Raw genomic sequence first — 18555 nt, forward strand, 5'->3', positions numbered from 1 at the left:
GGCTTTGCAACGGAGGGTTGCATGGACAGGAATGTAAACTTGAGGAAATGCCTGAGACAGTTCCTGCGGCCACATCTCCCTCTGTGTGGAGGATAGAAGAGAAGTGAGAAAGCGTAGGAAGCAAAGCTAGAGAATAAGCTCTGCCCAGGGATCCTTATGGCCTCTTCCACATTATCCTACACTCATTCCTAGAATGTTAAGCTCACCTGCTCATCCAGAGGAAGCTTGAAGACCAAATACTTAAAAGTGGGCATGAGAAAACTGTACCAATACAGGGGCTGGGAATACACCTTACGTGGAGGGAAATATGCGGAAAGCTTTGCCTACATGCTTGTGTGCATGGGCGCCTATGCACACAAACGAGAAAGGCAGAGCCAGGGAGAATGATTCCAGGGTCATTCTCCAAGCTATTGTAGTCAGCCCTCTGGGGCTGGGCCGTGAGCATGGCCTCATGTGGCCCTGAGACAACGGCCTAACCTCCAAGGCACCCACTCTGTGGGTCGGGGCTCATGTATTCCCTGCAAGACAACACATTATGAGCCAAGGATGGGGCTGCCTGGGGCGCTGGAGTCCCAACTTACCTGGACACGGAAGGGTAGTAGAGCATGGCGGCTCCCTCCACACAGAGCAGGGTGGCCAGGCCCCACGCCATGATGTGATACAGCAGGATGGTGCTAGGGGACAAGCACAACAGCAGCCACAGCTCAGTGGGGCACAGAGGCCTGCCTGGAACTGCCAGGCCAGCTCCTGCGCTCTGGAAAGGTCAGGAAAATGTACACAGAGGAAAGCCCCTCGGCAAAGAGTTTCCTCGTGCTGCTGAGGTTGATTGGTTGTTTTCCATTGAGGTGAAATTCACATCACATAAAATTAACTATTTTAAAGTGAACAACAAAGTGGCATTTAGTACATTCACAATGCTCTGCAGCCATCACCAGCGTCTCCTTCCAAAATGTTTTCATCATTCCAAAAGGAGACCCCATATCCATTAATTGGTGATATGGTTAGGCTTTGTGTCTCCACCTGAATCTCATCTTGAATTGTAATCTCCAAAATCCCAAGGGATAGAACAAGTTGAACTAATCACTGTTGGATGGAAATCAATTGGTTAGGTGGTTGGAGGATGGAAATGACCAGGTGGAGGTAATTGAATCATGGGGGCGGTTTCCCCCATGCTGTTCTCGTGATAGTGAGTGAGGTCTCACGAGAGCTGATGGTTTTATAAGGGGATTTCCCTCCCCCCCCGCCCCCTCCAGCCCCCAATCGCTTGGCTGCCTTGTGAAGAAGGTGTCCTGCTTCCCCTTGGCCTTCTGCCATGATTGTAAGTTTCCTGAGACCTCCCCAGCCACGCTGAACTGTGAGTCAATTAAACCTCTTTCCTTTATAAATTAGTCTCAGGCAGTTCTTCATAGCAGTGTGAGAAGAGACTAATATAAATGGTCACTCCCCTTTGCCCATCCCCCAGCCCCTAGCAACCACTAATCTAGTTTCTGTCTCTGTGGATTTGCATGTTCTGGATATTTCATGTAAATGGAAATATATGCTATGTGGCCTTCTGCACCTGGCTTCCTTCACTCAGCATAATGCTTTCCAGGTTCACTGACGTTGTAGCATGGATCAGTTTCTTCATTCCCTTGTTTCTTTTAATATTCTGTTGAGGCAGTATCTTGCTATGTTGCCCAAGCTGGTCTTGAACTCGTGATCTCAAGCAATCCTCCCACCTTGGCCTCCCAAATTGCTGGGATTATAGGCATGAGCCACTGTGCCCTTTCTTTCCTCTTTTTGTAGGGGTTAGGAGTCAGGGTCTTGCACTGTCATTCAGACTGCAGTGCAGTGGTGCAATCTCGGCTCACTGCAACTGTCTCCTGAGCTCAAGCAATCCTCCCACCTCAGCCTCCTGAGTAGCTGGGACCACAGGCACACGCCATCATGCCCAGCTATTTCTTTGTATTTTTTGTGGAGATGAGGTTATGCCATGTTGCCAGGCTGCTCTTGAACTCCTCAGTTCAAGTGATCCCCCTGCCTCGGCCTCCCAAAGTGCTGGGATTACAGGCATGAGCCATAGCGGCAGCCCTTTCTTCCCTTTTTCTGACTGAATACCATTCCATTGTATACATGGGCCAAGATTCACCCATCAATGGACATTTAGGTTGTTTCCACTGTTTGTCTACTGTGAGTAGGGCTGCTATGAACATGTGTTATGTACCAGTATTTGTTTGAGTTCCTGTTTTGTTTTGAGATAGAGTCTCACTCTGTGGCCCAGGCTGGAGTCCAGTGATGCAATCATAGTTCACTGCAGCCTCCAATTCCTAGGCGTAAGCAACCCTCCCACCTAAGCCTCCCAAGTAGCTGGGACCACAGGCATGCACCACCATGCCCAGCTAATTTTTTTTTTTTTTTGTAGAGATGGGTCTTACTATGTTGCCCAGGCTGGTTTCAAACTCCTGGCCTCAGTGATCCCCTCACCTTGGCCTCCCAAAGTGCTGGGATTACAGGCATGAGCCACTGCACCTGGCTGGGTTCCTGTTTTCAGTTCTTTGGGGTGTATACGTGGGAGTGGAGTTGCTGGGTCAGATGGCATTTTTTTTTTTCAAGATGGAGACTTGCTCTGTCACCCAGGCTGGAGTGCAGTGGTGCAATCTCGGCTCACTGCAACCTCCGCCTCCCGGGTTCAAGCAATTCTCCTGCCTCAGCCTCCCGAGTAGTTGGGATTACAGGCGCCCACCACCAACCTGGCTAATTTTTGTATTTTTAGTAGAGGCAGCATTTCACCATGTTGGCCAGGCTAGTCTTAAACTCCTGACCTCAAGTCATCCACCTGCCTTGGCCTCCCAAAGTACTGGGATTGCAGGCATGAGCCGCCGTGCCCGGCCATACATTTCTGCTGTTTATAAGCTGCCGCCAGTCTGTGATGTTTGTTATAGCAGCCTGGACGGACTAAGACTGCACCTCACGGGCACAGCACTCGCCAGGTGCTCCTCCCAGCCTCCCCACTTACTCCTCTTACAGCCTCATCCCAGGAGGATGCTCTGAGGCTCAACAGGTTTGAACCGAATGCAAACACCTGGCACATTAACTAGCTGCATCACCTCGGCCAGACCCACTTCTCAGAGCCGTGAGTTGCTCCTCTCAGCTGGGTGAACACGGAAACCCTCTGCAGCCTTCCTGTGCCACTACGCTAAGGGGCCAGGTGGACGTCAGGCCTGGCTGCTTTCTGCTACTTACGCTGCCCTCCAGGGCAGGCTGGCCGTCCCCGCCCACCTCCACTTTCCCACAAGGCTGGGCTTGCCCTGGATGCCCAGCTGTCTTCACTTTGAGGACAATCAGGCAGCCCCAGCAATGGGATTTACCAGCATCCTGTGCTCAGGGAGGTGGAGACATGTACTGGACCATCAGCGCTGTTACTCTGGGATTTCCCTTCCGGTGCACATTCTCTACAGAAGAGGGGCCAGTGATAGGAAACACTTCCCACACCCTTAACCTACAAGATGGCTGTCAGCACGTGCAAAGGTAATATCGAGTTGAAAGGAATGAAGTACTAATGCATGCTACTCCATGGGTGAACCTCAGCAACAATGCTGAGTGAAAAGCCAGACATAAAGGGTGCACATATTGTGTGATTGTGCAGACATGGGGGGTGGCTGCTAATGGGTACAGGGTTTCTTTTTGGGATGGTAGAAATGTTCTGGAACTAGTAATAGTGAGGCTAACTGATGTATAACCTTGCAATGGCACTAAAAGCCACTGAACTGCACATCTTTAAGGGCAAATATTACAGTATTTAAGTTACGTCTCAACTAAAAGAATCACAGAGTTGTATCAGCGCAGTATGTCTCACTCGGTGTACATTGGCTGAATGTTTATTGAGCAAAGATCATGCCTGTTCTAGGCACAAAAAACAGAATCCCTGCCTGCATGGGAGTGACCATCCTGAGAGGATGACATAGAAGAATCAGTGTAATGTTCCAGCCTGTGCCCCTGCTGGGGGCCAGCCCCAGAGGCCATAGCTGGATGGAGAAGATTTTACATGAAGTCAGGCTCGTAGCTGTGATTAATCTAAAAGATGAGACTATGTTTGTGGTGGTGGTTGTTTTAAGAGATGGGGTTTCCCTCTGTCACCCATACTGGCATGCAATGGCACAATGATAGCTCACAGTAACTTCAAACTCCTGAGCTCAAGCCTGCCTCAGCCTCCCAAGTAGCTAGGACTACAAGCACTCACCACCACACCCAGCTAACTTTTTTATTTTTATTTTTAGTAGAGATGGAGTCTTGCTATGTTGCCCAGGCTTGTCTCAAACTCCTGGGCTCAAGCAATCCTCCCATCTCAGCCTCCCAAAGTGCTAGGATGACAGGCATGAGCCAACATGCCTGGCAGAGACTATGTTGATAAGTTAAAGTGGATAAACACTTGTGATAGCCCAAATACATTTCCCTAAAGATGTCCCTGTCCTAATTTCTGGAACCTGTGAATATGTTCCCTTATATGGCAAAAGAGACTTTGCAGGTGTGATGAAGTTAAGGATGTTTGAGATAAGGAAGTCATCCTGGGTTATCTGGGTTGGGCCAATGTAACTGCCAGAATCCAGAAAAGCAGAGACTATCAGCTGCAGAGAACCAGAGAGGAGGGAATTTGAGAAGGACGTAACCCACCATTGCTGGCTTTGAAGATGGAGGAAAAGGCCACAAGTCAAAGAATGTGAGCTGTAGCCTGGCCTGGAGGTGCACACCTGTAGCCCCAGCTACTCAGGAGGCTGAGGCGGGAGGATTGCTTGAGCCCAGGAGTTGAAGGCTGCAGTGAGCTGTGATCATGCCACTGCCCTCCAGCCTAGATGACAGAGTGAGACGCAGCTATTAAAAATAAGAAAGAAAGAAAAAAAAAAAGGAATACAGGCTCCTTCTAGAAGCTGGGAGCTGGGCGTGGCTGGAGTGGAGAGGGTGAGAGATGACAGAGGGAGCGCCGTGTGTTGGGGACTGGGTCACAGAAGCCTCTGTGGGCCACAGGACCATGTCAGTTTAAGTGTAAGTCTGATAATCTACTGGAGGGCTCTTTTCATCTATTCAAAAAAAAATTTGCAATAAGATAAACCTTAAAACTTGAAAAAAGCTGGGCGCAGTGGCTCATGCCTGTAATCCCAGCACTTTAGGAGGCCAAGGCAGGTGGATCAGGACCAGCCAGGCCAACATGGTGAAACCCCATCTCTACTAAAAATACAAAAATTAGCTGGGTGTGGTGGCAGGTGCCTGTAGTCCCAGCTACTCAGGAGACTGAGGCAGGAGAATTCCTCGAACCTGGGAGGTGGAGGTTGCAGTGAGCTGAGATCACACCACTGCACTCCAGCCTGGGCGACAGAGCAAGACTCCGTCTCAAAAAAATAAATAAATAAATAAATAAATAGAAATAAAAATAATTGAAAAAAACAGAATCTGAAAAAAAAAAACCCAGTTATAAAAGATGAGGGGATAGCTTAGAGAAGAAATCAGCCAATGGCTGTGACTGCAAAGTTTTTTATGGAGATGTCAGAAAGGGAGGAGGAGCTGTGCTTGGGCTTGTCTGGTTTGCTTTTTCCTACCTGATCCTCTGGCATGGAAGCGAATCCAGGTGCATCTGCAGCAAACCTGAACCTGAGGTTTCCCAACAGAAGGACACGAACGTGGGGTTCCTTCTCAGCTGTGTGGGCCCTCACAGCCCCCCAGCGAGAGAGGCCTTATGCCTCCTGAATACCCGGCTCACCCGATAAGCAAGGAGCTCCTATCCCCAAGCCCTTCCAGAGTCACCTCCACACCTAATAGCCAAGTCGGAATGCTCAGTCCCACCTGGGAAGGCTGTCTCTGCAGAACCAGCAGCTACTACATGCTTCCCGAGAGGAGAGCGGGGGACTTGCCTTTCGCCTCCCCATTCCCTGCACAGCTGGCATTCTTGCACAGTCTCTAGCTTTCATCTTTGTACTTCCATACACCCCACCCCGTTTCCCCCAGGAGTTGAGGCCGCAGCCTTCCAGATGCCGCAGGAAGACTGAAGATGGAAGCTCTGCAGAGCTGACTGGTGCCATCCAGTCTTGGGTTTGCCTCTCCTGTCTGATGGGACGAGGTGGGGTAGGGGGCTGGAGCTCCATGGGATGCATGGCTGTCACTCAAAACCCTACCAGATTCCTGGCAAATATCACAACCCCCACCCCATCGGGACTTCAACTTGGAAGATCAGCTGTGTAGACAAAGGGATCTGAGTGAGAAAGGACACGCTTCTACAATGAGACAAGAGGAAAGAAACAAGCCCAAAGAGCTTCGGGAGGAAAAGAAACACTTCCAGCATGTTTTGCCTCCCACACTGTGACTGGTTCCTGGCGTGGCCCTTCCCTGGCCTGGCTGGGCTGGGAGCGGGTGAGGGTTGGGGATATGTCTCAGCAATGTGGGCCAGGAACCAGAAGCTTTGTATGAGACTCAGATAACTAACGGAGAGGCTTTCTGCAAAGGGCTGGGTGTTTGAGAGTGCAGAATCTCTGCATTCCAGACCCTGACTTCGGGCTGGGCCTCTGAAACCCACACCGGGGCAGAAGTCTGAACCCCAATCCATAGCAGATCAGGAGAAGCCTGCGCCCCCCACGGGCTGAAGACCCTTGGTCCCAACATCCTGCCTTCTGATCACTGAGCTCCAAATGAACTCCCAAATACTATCCTTGGGGTAAGGAGGGCTTCATGATTGCCTGTCCCAGCTTCTCAGGGCTCTGTCTGTCCTCTGGGTCCAGACAGTTCTCAGATTGCCCTGTGGGACCCCATCCCTCTTCCCCCACATCCCCACTGTGGGTGGAGGTGAAGTAATATATCCTTCTATGGCAGCAGAGGGCATTACTTTTCTCCCAGCTTCCTTCCAGCACTCTGAGACGCTTCTTCTACCCATAACTGGCATCTATAAGACCTACCGTTGTGTCAGACCTCCAACCTCTCCAACACTGAGGGATGCTCAGAGACATGCCAATCATGAGAGCTGCAGGGCCACGGCTGTATCACACTGCTGATTACCTACTCAAAGCCATATTTCCTTTTTCCCTCAGTAACATAACCTGGATGTCATGAGGGCAGCTGCATGCTCGGCTCACAGAGTCTATTTCCTACCTCCTTTAGCAGCTAAGTGTGGCATGAAACTAAGTTCTGGCCAGGCATGGTGGCTCAAGCCTGTAATCCCAACACTTTGGGATGCCGAGATGGGTGGATCACCTGAGGTCAGGAGTTAGAGACCAGCCTGACCAACATGGCAAAACCCCATCTCTACTAAAAATATAAAAATTAGCTGGTCATGGTGGCAGGCACCTGTAATCCCAGCTACTTGGAAAACTGAGGCAGGAGAATCACTTGAACCCAGGCAGTGCAGGTTGCAGTGAGCCAAGATCGTGCCATTGCACTCTGGCCTGGGCAAAAAGAGTGAAACTCTATCTTTTTCACCCTAAGAGTGAAACTCCATCTCAAAAAAAAGAAAAGAAAAAAGAAACTAAGAGTGAAACTCCATCTAAAAAAAAAAAAACTAACTTCTGACCAATAATATGTAACTGGCATTGTATGAAACTCCCAAGACACTACTTAAAGCTGGCTCAGGGGAACACAGGCCTCTATTGCATTGCATTGCTCTCTTCCCACTTCCTGATGCCCAGAATGTAGGTGTGATGACTGGAGCACCAGCAGCTATATTGGGCCATGACACTTTGAAGATGGAAGTCACACAATAGGATAGTGACGCAGGAAAACAAAGGAACCTGGGTCCCTGATGTCCATCACAAGTGTCCTGGATTGCCTACCTCTGGACATCTTTAGCATGAAAGAGAAATCTCTACCTTGTTTAAGTCATTATTATTATATATATTTTATGTAGCCAAAATGAATCTTCACCGATATACCTAATTGGCTGGCTCTGACCTTGACTATCTTCCCTGGAGAATTTTCACAACCAGGCATATCTCAGTTTGGTTCAGATGTGTAAGAGTTTGGGAGCTAAGGTAAAAAGATGGAAGGAACAAGCATAAAAATGAAGTAAGCACTAAACTTCAGGCCAGAGAGACCAAAGTTGATGATGTGATCTACATAAGGAATGTCAATGATTTTAGAGCAGGGATCTACTGGGATTACCCAATATATTCTATAGCCTACATATGATCTCTATTTACTGATATTGGCTTTAAAAGTAAATTTATTCAATAAATGGTGCTGGGACAACTGGATATCCACATGCAAAATAATGAAGATGGACCCATTAGTCACCTGTGCACAAAAATTCTAAGTGGACCTAAATTTAAGCATTCAAACCATAAGAAAACATAGGTCTAAATCTTTGTGACCTTGGGTTAGGCAATGATTTCTTAGATATGACAACAAAAGAATAAGAAATCAAGGAAAGAAATAGAAAAATTGGACTTCATCAGAATGAAAAACTTCTGTGCTTTGAAAGATATCATCAAGTAGGTGTAAAGACAAACCACAGAATGGGAGAAACTATTTGTGAATCACGTATGTAATATGCTACTTGTATCTAGAATATATAAAGAACTCCTACAACTCAATAATAAAAAACCAAATAGCCCAATGAAATAATGTGCAAAAGAGGTGAATAGACATTTCTCTAAGAAGATATATACATGACCAATCAGCACATGAAAAGATGCTTAGCATCATTACTCATCAGTGATATCAAAACCATGAGGAGCTACCAATTCACACATGCTAGGATGGCTAAAATTAAAACAGATAATAACAAGTATTGACAAGGATGTGGATAAACTGCAACCCTCACATTACTGCTAGAATGTAAAATGGTACACTCACCTTGGAAAGCAGTTTAACAGTTTCTTACCAGGTTATACCTAGAGTTACCACATGGCTCAGCAATTACACACCTAGATATATACTCAGGAATATGTGATGAAAACTTATGTCCACACAAACACTTGCATACAAATGTCAGTTGCAGCATTATTCCTAGTAGCCAAACAATGGAAGTAGTCAAAACAATGGAAGCACACAAAATGTCCATCAAATGATAAATGGATAAACAAAATGTAGTATAGCCTTACACTGGAATATTATTTAGCAATGAAAAGGGGTTGTTTTAGTCCATGTAGGCTGCTATAACAAAATATCACACACTAGGTGGCTTATAAACAATTATTGCTCACAGCTCTGGAGGCTGGGAGTCCAAGATCAAGGTATAGCAGATGTGATGTCTGGTGAGGCCCTGCTTCCTGGTTCATAGATAGCACCTTCTTGCTGTGTCCCCACATGGTAGAAGGGGTGAGGGAACTCTCTGGGGCCCCTTTTACAAGGGCACTGATCCCACTTATGACCTAATAACTTCCCAAAGGCCCCGCCTCCTAATACCATCACCTTAGGGGTTAGAATTTCAATACAGGAATTTTTGGAGGGAGAGAAACATTCAGACCATAACAGGAATGAAGCACAGACATGTGACAACACGGATAAACCGTGAAAATGTTACAGTGAGTTAAAAACCCAAACACGAAAGGTCACGTACTGTATGATTCCATTGCTATGAAATGTCCAGAATATGCAGCTCCACAGAGAAAGTAGATAAGTGTTGCTGGGGGCTGTGGGGAGGGGGCAGTGAGGAGTGACTGATAACCACCACAGAGATGTAGAGGGGATGATTAAAATGGTGTAACATCGATGACGGTGATGGTTATGCAATTCTGTGAATACACAAAAAACCACTGGATTTTAGGCTTTAAACAGGTGACCTTTATAAAGCTGGGGTTTTTGTTGTTGTTGTTTGTTTCTATTGTTTTTTGAGATAGGGTCTCTCTCTGTCGCCCAGGCTGGAGTACAGTGACACGATCATGGCTCACTGTGCTTTGACCTCCTGGGCTGAAGCCATCCTCCCACCTCAGCCTCCCGAGTAGCTGGGACCACCGTTGCACCCCACCATGCCTGGCTATCTTTTTTTTATTTTTTGTAGAGATGGGTCTCACTGTATTGCCCAGGCTGGTCTCAAAACTCCTGGGCTCAAGCAGTCCTCCTGCTTCAGCATCTCAAAGTTCTGGGATTACAGGTGTAAGCCACTGTGCCTGGCCTACAAAGCTGTATTTAAACAAAAGCCAGAACAAAAAACAGGCAAGGAGGGGCTCCCTTCAAAGGGGACCTGAATCAAGTGGACCATGAACTTGGTGGGGGCAAATGCTTCCTGGATTTGGAGCCCTGCCATGCCACATCCAGCTTCTCTGTGTCAGTTCAGCTTTCTATGTGGATGTTTCCTCAACACATGCGCATCCCACCTACTGTAACAGCTGATAGGTATCAAGAGCTGGCAACGTTTCAGGACTGTTCTTAACCATATACACGGGTTATCACATTTACTCTTTACAGTGACCTTGTGTGGTGGGTACCATTTCACAGCTGAGAAAACAGAAGTCCAGAGAAGTTAAACAACTCGCCAACAGTTACACAGCTCACGAGTGACTGGGCATCAGTTCAAACACACCAGTGCTCCAGATACTAGCCACTGAGTAACTCCCTGCCAAGCAGCCACCTCCAGCCCCGGCACTCTCAGGTTCCAGATTTAGCATGAAGTGTAAATATATACATCCTTTGAACCTTTAAATATAATAAAAAATTGTTTATGCAGTGGCTTATGCCTGTAATCCCAGCACTTTGGGAGGCCGAGGCAGGAGGATCACTTGAAGCCTGGAGTTTGAGACCAGCCTGGGCTGCATAGCAAGACCCCATCTCTACAAAAATAATAAAATTAGCCAGGTTTGGTGGCACATGTCTGTAGTCCCAGCTACAGACTGAGGAGGCCGAGGTGGAAGAATCGCTTGAGCCTGGGAGGTTGAGGCTGCAGTGAACCATACTCTCACCACTGCACTCCAGCCTGGGTGTCAAAGCGAGACCCTGCCTCTAAAAAGTAAAAAATAAACAATAAAATTGTTTATGTACATGCCCATTCTGTTTTAGTATTTGTCCAGTTCCAAATATTTCATTTATTGAATTACTTGCTTTCAAGGTTTTTAAAATCCTCAAGATTTTGTTTTATTATTTTGGAGATGGACTCTCACTAAGTTTCACAGGCTGGTCTCAAACTCCTGGCCTCATGCAATCCTCCTACCTCCCAAGTAGCTGGGATTACAGGCACAAGCCACTGTGCCTGGCTAATATTTTAAATGTGCCTTTGGCCTCTTATAAAAATGAGCTGCTGTGGATGTTTCTAGGCAGAGGGGCCAGCTGACAGATTCTAAATGACGGTGTCTGCAACACTGCAAAATACTTTTAAACGCTCAGTGCCATCTCTTATCTTCCCTCTAAAATAGAACTAGGGCAGAAATCCCATTTCCTCGGTGAATACCTCAGTCCTGCCGATCTCCGGATCACCAGATAAGCATCCACTGCATAGCAAAACAGCCACCAGAAGCAGGCACTGTACAACAGCTGGATCCACATCTGCAATCGGGAAGAGCCTGCATCAAAATGTCTGGAAACAGGTACAAGAAGCCCAGCCCATCCTTGAGACGGCAGGGTAGACACTGGCTTCCTCTGATGTCAGGAAGCCGCACGTGACAGCTCTCGGGACACAAGTGGGCACAGTTCCTGGGACCAAGGAGGGTGTGGCCTGGGATAGGTGTAGGCATTCGGATTTGACTAAGGAACTATGCCTTCTGCTCCACTTGTATGCAGGGAGGATGAAGTTCCAAGATATGTCATTTAAACTGAGGTGCAGGCTCAAGGGGGCTTTGAACTAGATAGAAGCTCTTGTTCTGAGGAAGAATGAGTACGGGGAGGAGGGACTCAGGCAGTCCTTCCAAAGAGAAGATGGAGTAAGGGGACTCCAGTGTTAGAAACGACACAAGGTCAAGATGTCTCGCCACTGCGGGCTGAGACAGAGCCTCCATAGATGCAGTTAGGAAGCCACTGAGGACAGGGAAGCAAGGAAACTGGCAATTCTGCTCCAGCACAGGGCAATCAACACAGCGTCAGGGAATGTGCTTCAAATCACTCACCTGAGCACCACCGTGACGGATGGAGCATAACATATATGTGTATGTGTGTCTGTGTATATATGATATCTATTTACTTTTTCAATAATTTGTTTATATATAATTATGTGGTTTTATTTTTTTTCTTTGAAGATGGAGTTTCACTCTGTCACCCAGGCTGGAGTGCAGTGGCGCGATCTTGGCTCACTGCAACCTCCGCCTCCCAGGTTCAAGCAATTCTCCTGTCTTAGCCACCTGAGTAGCTAGGACCATGGGCACACACTACCACGCCGAGCTAATTTTTGTATTTTTAGTAGAGACGGGGTTTCACCCTGTTGACCAGGGTGGTCTGGAACTCCTGGCCTCAAGTGATCCACCTGCCTTGGCCTCCCAAAGTGCTGGGATTACAGGTGTGGGCTGCCGTGCCCGGCTTGTATGTTTTATTTAATATATTTATGTATATATTTAAAGAAAATGCATCCAATGGATTGATAACTTTTTCTGTGCCAGCTGGTTTTGCTTGTGGCCCCATGTAAGCGGAGGATGCATTTGTGAAGAGGTGGGAGAAACAACACTTGAGTGTCTGGGCAGCATCCCCTGGAGGGTTTTGTTAAAACAGAGAGGGCTGGGTTCCTGATCAGCAGGATGGGGCAGGACGTGAGAACCTGCATTTCTAACAGACTCCCAGGGTTTGCTGCTGCTGCGATTTGAGGAGCATAAGTAGGGAGGAGAGGGCATGCAGAGGGGGTGGACTCACCGCACTCCCCACGCAGAAAGCAGCAGGCCAAATTTCCGTGTGGTTCATATCCGAGACGCTGTCAACAAAATTTGGGAATCCTAACCACACGGTGGACCGGATCACCATACCTAAGAGAGAATTGGATAATACTTTGTATCTGATCCTAATCAAATATAAAGCTGACTTCTTGCTTTGGAAAAATGATAGATACATAATAGATAGAGATAGGAAGAGAGGAAGGAAGAAGGAAGGAAGGAAAGGAAGGAGGGAGAGAGGGAGGGAAAAAGACAAGGAGGGAAAAGGAAGAAAGGAAGAAAAAAACATACATATTTGTGTGTGCAGAGAGAGAAAAAGAAGATTGCAACTCATAAAATAACTTTTTTTTATTTTTATTTTTTATTTATCTTTTTTTTTGAGACGGAGTCTGGCTCTGTCACCCAGGCTGGAGTACAGTGGTAAAAACCCTGCTCACTGCAAATTCTGCCTCCCAGGTTTAAGTAATTCTCCTGCCTCAGCCTCCCGAGTGGCTGGGATTACAGGCACCCACAACCACGCCCAGCTAATTTTTGTATTTTTAGTAGAGACGGGGTATCACCATGTTGGCCAGGCTGGTCTCAAACTCCGGACCTCAAGTGATCTGTCCACCTTGGTCTCCCAAAGTGGGATGACAGGCGTGAGCCACCGCGCCTGGCCTGAAACTCAGAAAATAACTTATGGTAGCAAAACAAACGCAGGCACTTTAACGTAAACCATAGTTGGCCACAGTCTCATCCCTATTTTGTTTGTCTGTTGGTTTACTTGCAATATGTGACTAGCAATCTGTATTTCTCGGCTGCATTTTCAGTGGCCATATTAGTTATTCCTCACATAAAAAAGAATTTTTCAAAAAGCACAATTTAGAAGTTTGAATATATAGTTCCTTCATTCTTTTTTAAACACAACATTTAAAATTTTCACAAATTAATTCTCAATCATTTGCCTTTAACATTTATTCTTTGTGAGTTTCTCTTGCTATTAGACCCAAATGTCTAATATCCTCAAAACAGTATGCACACTCATGGTACATATTATGGTTCTTTGTTAGGTAATGCAATATCCGTTGTTTAAAAGTACACTAGGGTCTGGGCGCAGTGCTCACGCCTGTAATCCCAGCACTTTGGGAGGCCAAGGCCGGCGGATCACTTGAGCCCAGGAGATGACACCAGCCTGGCAAAACCCCATCTCTACAAAAATACAATAATTAGCTGGAGGTGGTGGCACGCGCCTGTGGTCCCAGCTACTCAGGAGGCTGAGGTGGGAGAATCGCTTGAGCCCGGAAGGCGGAGGTTGCAGTGAGTCGAGATCGCACCACTGTACTCCAGCCTGGGCGACAGAGTGAGACCCTGTGTCAAAAAGAAAAGAAAAGAAAAGAGCCTGGCATGGTGGCTCACGCCTGTAATCCCAGCACTTTGGGAGGCTGAGGTGGGTGGATCACCTGAGGTCAGGAGTTTAAGACCAGCCTAGCCAACATGGTGAAACCACATCTCTACTAAAAATACAAAAATTAGCCAGGCATGGTGGTGGGCACCTATAATCCCAGCTGCTCAGGAGGCTGAGGCACAAGAATCGCTTGAACCTGGGAGGTGGAGGTTGCAGTGAGCCAAGACTGTACCACTGCACTCCAGCCTGGGCGACAGAGTGAGACTCCATCTGAGAAAAAAAAAAAAGTATGCTAGGTAATATAAAGGGGAGAACTGTAAACAACACCAAGCTACATACTATGTAGTAGTGCTCACTGGTAAACATGCCATACACCACTAAACACACACTGTGCAATACACTACTAAAATCACACCATATAATATGCAACACACACCATGCGATACACCACTAAACAAATGCTACGTAATATACTACTAAACACATACCATGTAATATACCACTAAACACACACTATGTAATACACTACTAAACGACAACTGTGAACACTAAAAAGCTCAAGACATCTTCTCATTATCAAGCCACTGCCAACAAAAACAATGCCTTTCTTCTGTACGGTGCCTTAGAATTTTCAGCATTTATCACTCCTTTGAGCTTAATAAAAGCCCTATCCCATGGGCATTCAAATTTCTTATTTTTCAGTAAGGGGTCCCGATCACCCAGCCTTTTCCTGACTTCTGCTTATTTGCTCACAACCTCATCCACTTCCCTTCTAAAGGCTAAAGGATATGCAAGTATTATTCACTAACCCTCAAAAGATGTTTGGGTACACCTTACTTTTTTAGAGACAGGGTCTTGGCTCTGTCACCCAGGCTGGATCGTAGCTCACTCCAGCCTGGAATTCCTGGGCTCAAATGGTCCTCCTGCCTCAGCCTGGTGAGTAGCTGGGACCACATGTGCATCCCACCATGACGGGCCTTTTTTTGTTGTTTTTTTTTGGGGGGGGGTAGAGCCTGGGTCTCGTTATGTTGCCCAGGCTAGTCTTGAACTCCTGGGTTCAAGCAATCCGTCCACCACAGCCTCCTGAGTAGTTAGGATTACAGGCGTGAGCCACCGCACCTTTAGGAGGCCGAAGTAGGAGGATCGCTTGAGCCTAGAAGTTTGACCAGCCTGGGCAAGATGGTGAGACTCCAGTTCTGAAAAAATAATGCAAAAATTAGCCAGTGTGGTGATGCATGCCTGTAGTTCCAGCTGCTCAGGAGGCTGAGGTAGGAGGATCCCTTGAGCCTAGAAGTTCGAGGCTGCAGTGAGCTATGATCATGCCAGCACACTCCAACCTGGGCAACAGAGTGAGACCCTGTCTCAAAAATAAAGTGATAATGATATTGGGGTTGCAAATGTTTAGAATTATTATGTTTTAGGGCTCTCTCTGAGATCTGAATGGGCAGGATGATGGAGCCTGAGATTGGCTTCACATTAATCCAGTGAGGAGGGTGAAGAGGGGAGCAGATGAGCCGGGTACCCGTACCTCACGAATCCCACGTACAGGGATTCACTGTAAGTGTTTCTATTATAGACTGCATTTACGCATGGTGGAAATGTTCCAAAAAGCTAAACAGAATGGCCAAATCTAGCTGAGAGGTCTGTATAAAGTGTCACATAATAGTTTAAAGCAGATGTTGGCAAACTCATTCTTAATATTTTTGGCTTTGGGAGCCATACTTTCTCAGTCCAATATTCACCCTGCCCTTGTAGGGTAAAGGCAGCCATGAATAATTCACAAATGCACATGAACAACATAGCTGCGTTCCCATCAAACTTTATTTGTAGACATTAACATTTAAATTTCAGTAATAGTCACATGCCAGGAAATATTTTTTAATTTTGATTTTTAAAAACATTTTAGGGCTGGGTGAGGTGGCTCACGCCTGTAATCCTAACACTTTACGATGCCAAGGGTGGTGATCTTTTAATTAAGCCCAGGAGTTGGAGACCAGCCTGGGCAACATAGTGAGACCCCATATATATTTACCCTAGCATGGTGGCGTGTGGCTGTAGTCCCAGCTACTCGGGTAGCTGAGGTGGGAGGATCGCTTGAACCCAGGAGGTCGAGGCTGCAGTGAGCTGTGATTGTGACACTGCACTCAACCTGGGCAAGAGGGTGAGACCCTGTCTCAAAAAAAAAAAAATCATTAATTTTTTAAAAAGTAGGATGTAAAACCATTCTTAGCTCGTGGGCCCTAGAAAACGGGCAGGATTTGGTCTGAGGGCTGCAGTTTGCGCACCTGTGGTGTAAAAACCATACCCAAAAAGCCTGGATAGGGAAGGGATTTCAGCTTACAAAATACTCGAGAGAATATATAGTGCACAATAGAAAAGAATTTACACACACGCGCGCGCACACACACACACACACACACAGCGAGACAGAGAGAAGTTAATTGTTAGTCTCTCCCTGGTGCAGTTGGGCAAAAATGAGGAAATCTTTTCTGGTCTGGGTTTTGCTTAACTGCGCCATCTGAAGTTTCCATATAACAAACACAATAAACGGATTTTTTAAAACCCAACGTCCCTTGGATGGGAATTTTACCGACCATCTGTTTGCAAAACTACCTAGTCGGCCGGGCGCGGTGGCTTACGCCTGTAATCCCAGCACTTTGGGAGGCCGAGGCGGGTGGATTACCTGAGGTCAGGAGTTCGAGAGCAGCCTGGCCAACATGGTGAAACTCCATCTCTACTAAAAATACAAAAATTAGTCGGGCATGGTGGCGCGCGCCTCCCCCAGCTACTCGGGCGGCTGAGGCAAGAGAATCCCTTGAACCCGGGAGGTGGAGGTTGCAGTGAGCCGAGATTGCGCCACTGCACTTCAGTCTGGGCGACAGAGCAAGACTCCGTCTCAAAAAAAAAAAAAAAAAAAAAAATGACCTAGTTGTCCCATCCGGTCCCTAGGGAACAGCCTCCGCTTTCTCTTTTCTCTGTGGTTCAAGCGTTAAGACGCCCAGCCCAACCCGCTAGCTGTGCGCCATCACCCGGGCACCGATCAAGTTCCAACCCGAGTGGATCAAGTTCCAACCTGCGGGCCATGCGCCCTCACCCGGGCATCGATCCGGTCTCAACCTGCGGGCCACGCACTCTCACCCGGGGATTGAGCAGGTCCCAACCCCAGGGCCTCACGCCCTCACCCCAGCACTGAGCAGGTCCCAACCCGCGGGCCTCAAGCCCTCAGCCGGGGACCGAGCAGGTCCCACCAGCCGGCTACGCGCCCTCAGCCCTGCACCGGGCAGGTTCCAACCCGCGGGCCTCTCGTCCTCACTCCATCACGGAACAGGTCCAAATCCACAGGCCGTGCGCCCTTATCCGGGCACCAGTCGGGTCTCAACCTGCGGGCCACGCGCCCTCACCCAGGCACTGATCAGATTCCAACCCGCGGGCCGCGCGCGCCCTTACCCAGGCAGCCGAGAAGGTCGCAGGCAGCGGCAGCGCGCAGGATGTGGACCGAGGCCGGCGGGGACGTCGCGGAGGACCCGGGGCCCGCGGGCCGGCAGCCGGGCAGCAGCTGCAGAAGGCCCAGCGCCAAGCGGAGCCCACCGCTGCCCAGGCAGAGCGCGTGGAAGGCCCGCGGCTGGAAGCTCAGCACGAGCTGCGTGGCCGCGTCCCGCGTGGGGCAGCAGAAGGTCCCTAGGCGCGGGGAGGCCATGGGCTGTGTTCACAGACGCGGCTCGGGTGTGCCAGGACCCCGCCGGCCTGCCTGGGTCATGTGCTGGGCGGGCTGGGGGCGGCATCATGTGCCCTGGGCCTCTCCCCCACCCCAACCCCCAGCGCCTGCAGTAGAGCCAGGCTCGGTGGGGGCCGAGCGCACTGGGCTAACGCCACGAGGCCTCACGAGGTGATGCTTGGGCGGGCGGAGGAGGAGGACAGAGAGAGGGAGGGCTGAGAGGAGAGGAAGAGGGAGGAGGAGGAGGGAAGTGGAAGGAGAAGCAGAAAGGTTGGGAAGGTTACCTTTCTCCCCATTCACCAAGCCTTCCTGGTGGTTTCTCTTTCACCTAGAGCGCCAAACCTGCCATCTTTACTGGTCTTCTAGAGAAACAGGCCTCGTGGACTAGATCTTTCCTATTTGGGACTCTGACATCCTGATTTTGATGCCTTTAAGGCGCCAGAACATGTTCATAAACTGTGACTGATCCCTATAACTGCTTTTTTCCTAAGTAGAGATGGTTGTCCAATTAGTGCTTTTTTTTATGGCCTCTCTCATTCATGGAAATAATCCCACAGAGGCAGGATTTTCGTTTACAATTAATGAATGAAACAAACAGATCAATGTTAAAGAAAGAGCAGTAGCTCACACCTGTAATCCCAGCACCTTGGGAGGCCGAGGCAGGCAGATCGCTTGAGCTCAAGAGTTGGAGACCAGCGTGGGCAACATGGCGAAAC

The 18555-nt window shown here is 48.2% G+C and overlaps 1 protein-coding gene across 3 annotated transcripts in view; it reads right to left on the reverse strand.

Annotated features, from left to right (window-relative positions):
• Positions 1–17963, reverse strand: part of GPR143 (G protein-coupled receptor 143) — a 44725-nt gene extending 26762 nt beyond the window's left edge. Inside the window, exons 1-4 of one of the 3 annotated variants that reach the window (XM_016942804.4) lie at positions 17572–17908; positions 12724–12833; positions 11339–11433; positions 582–674 (exon numbers count right to left, since the gene is read on the reverse strand). In XM_016942804.4, coding sequence (XP_016798293.1) covers positions 582–674; positions 11339–11433; positions 12724–12833; positions 17572–17821 — 548 coding nt within the window. In that variant the 5' untranslated portion in view covers positions 17822–17908. Of the gene's footprint in view, positions 1–581; positions 675–11338; positions 11434–12723; positions 12834–17571 lie in introns of all 3 variants that reach the window. The other 2 variants (XM_016942803.3, XM_016942805.3) reach the window with 2 other exon arrangements.
• Between the last annotated feature and the right edge of the window lie 592 nt (positions 17964–18555).

The sequence above is a fragment of the Pan troglodytes genome, chromosome X (assembly GCF_028858775.2).
Source record: "Pan troglodytes isolate AG18354 chromosome X, NHGRI_mPanTro3-v2.0_pri, whole genome shotgun sequence".
Lineage (NCBI taxonomy): Eukaryota > Metazoa > Chordata > Mammalia > Primates > Hominidae > Pan > Pan troglodytes.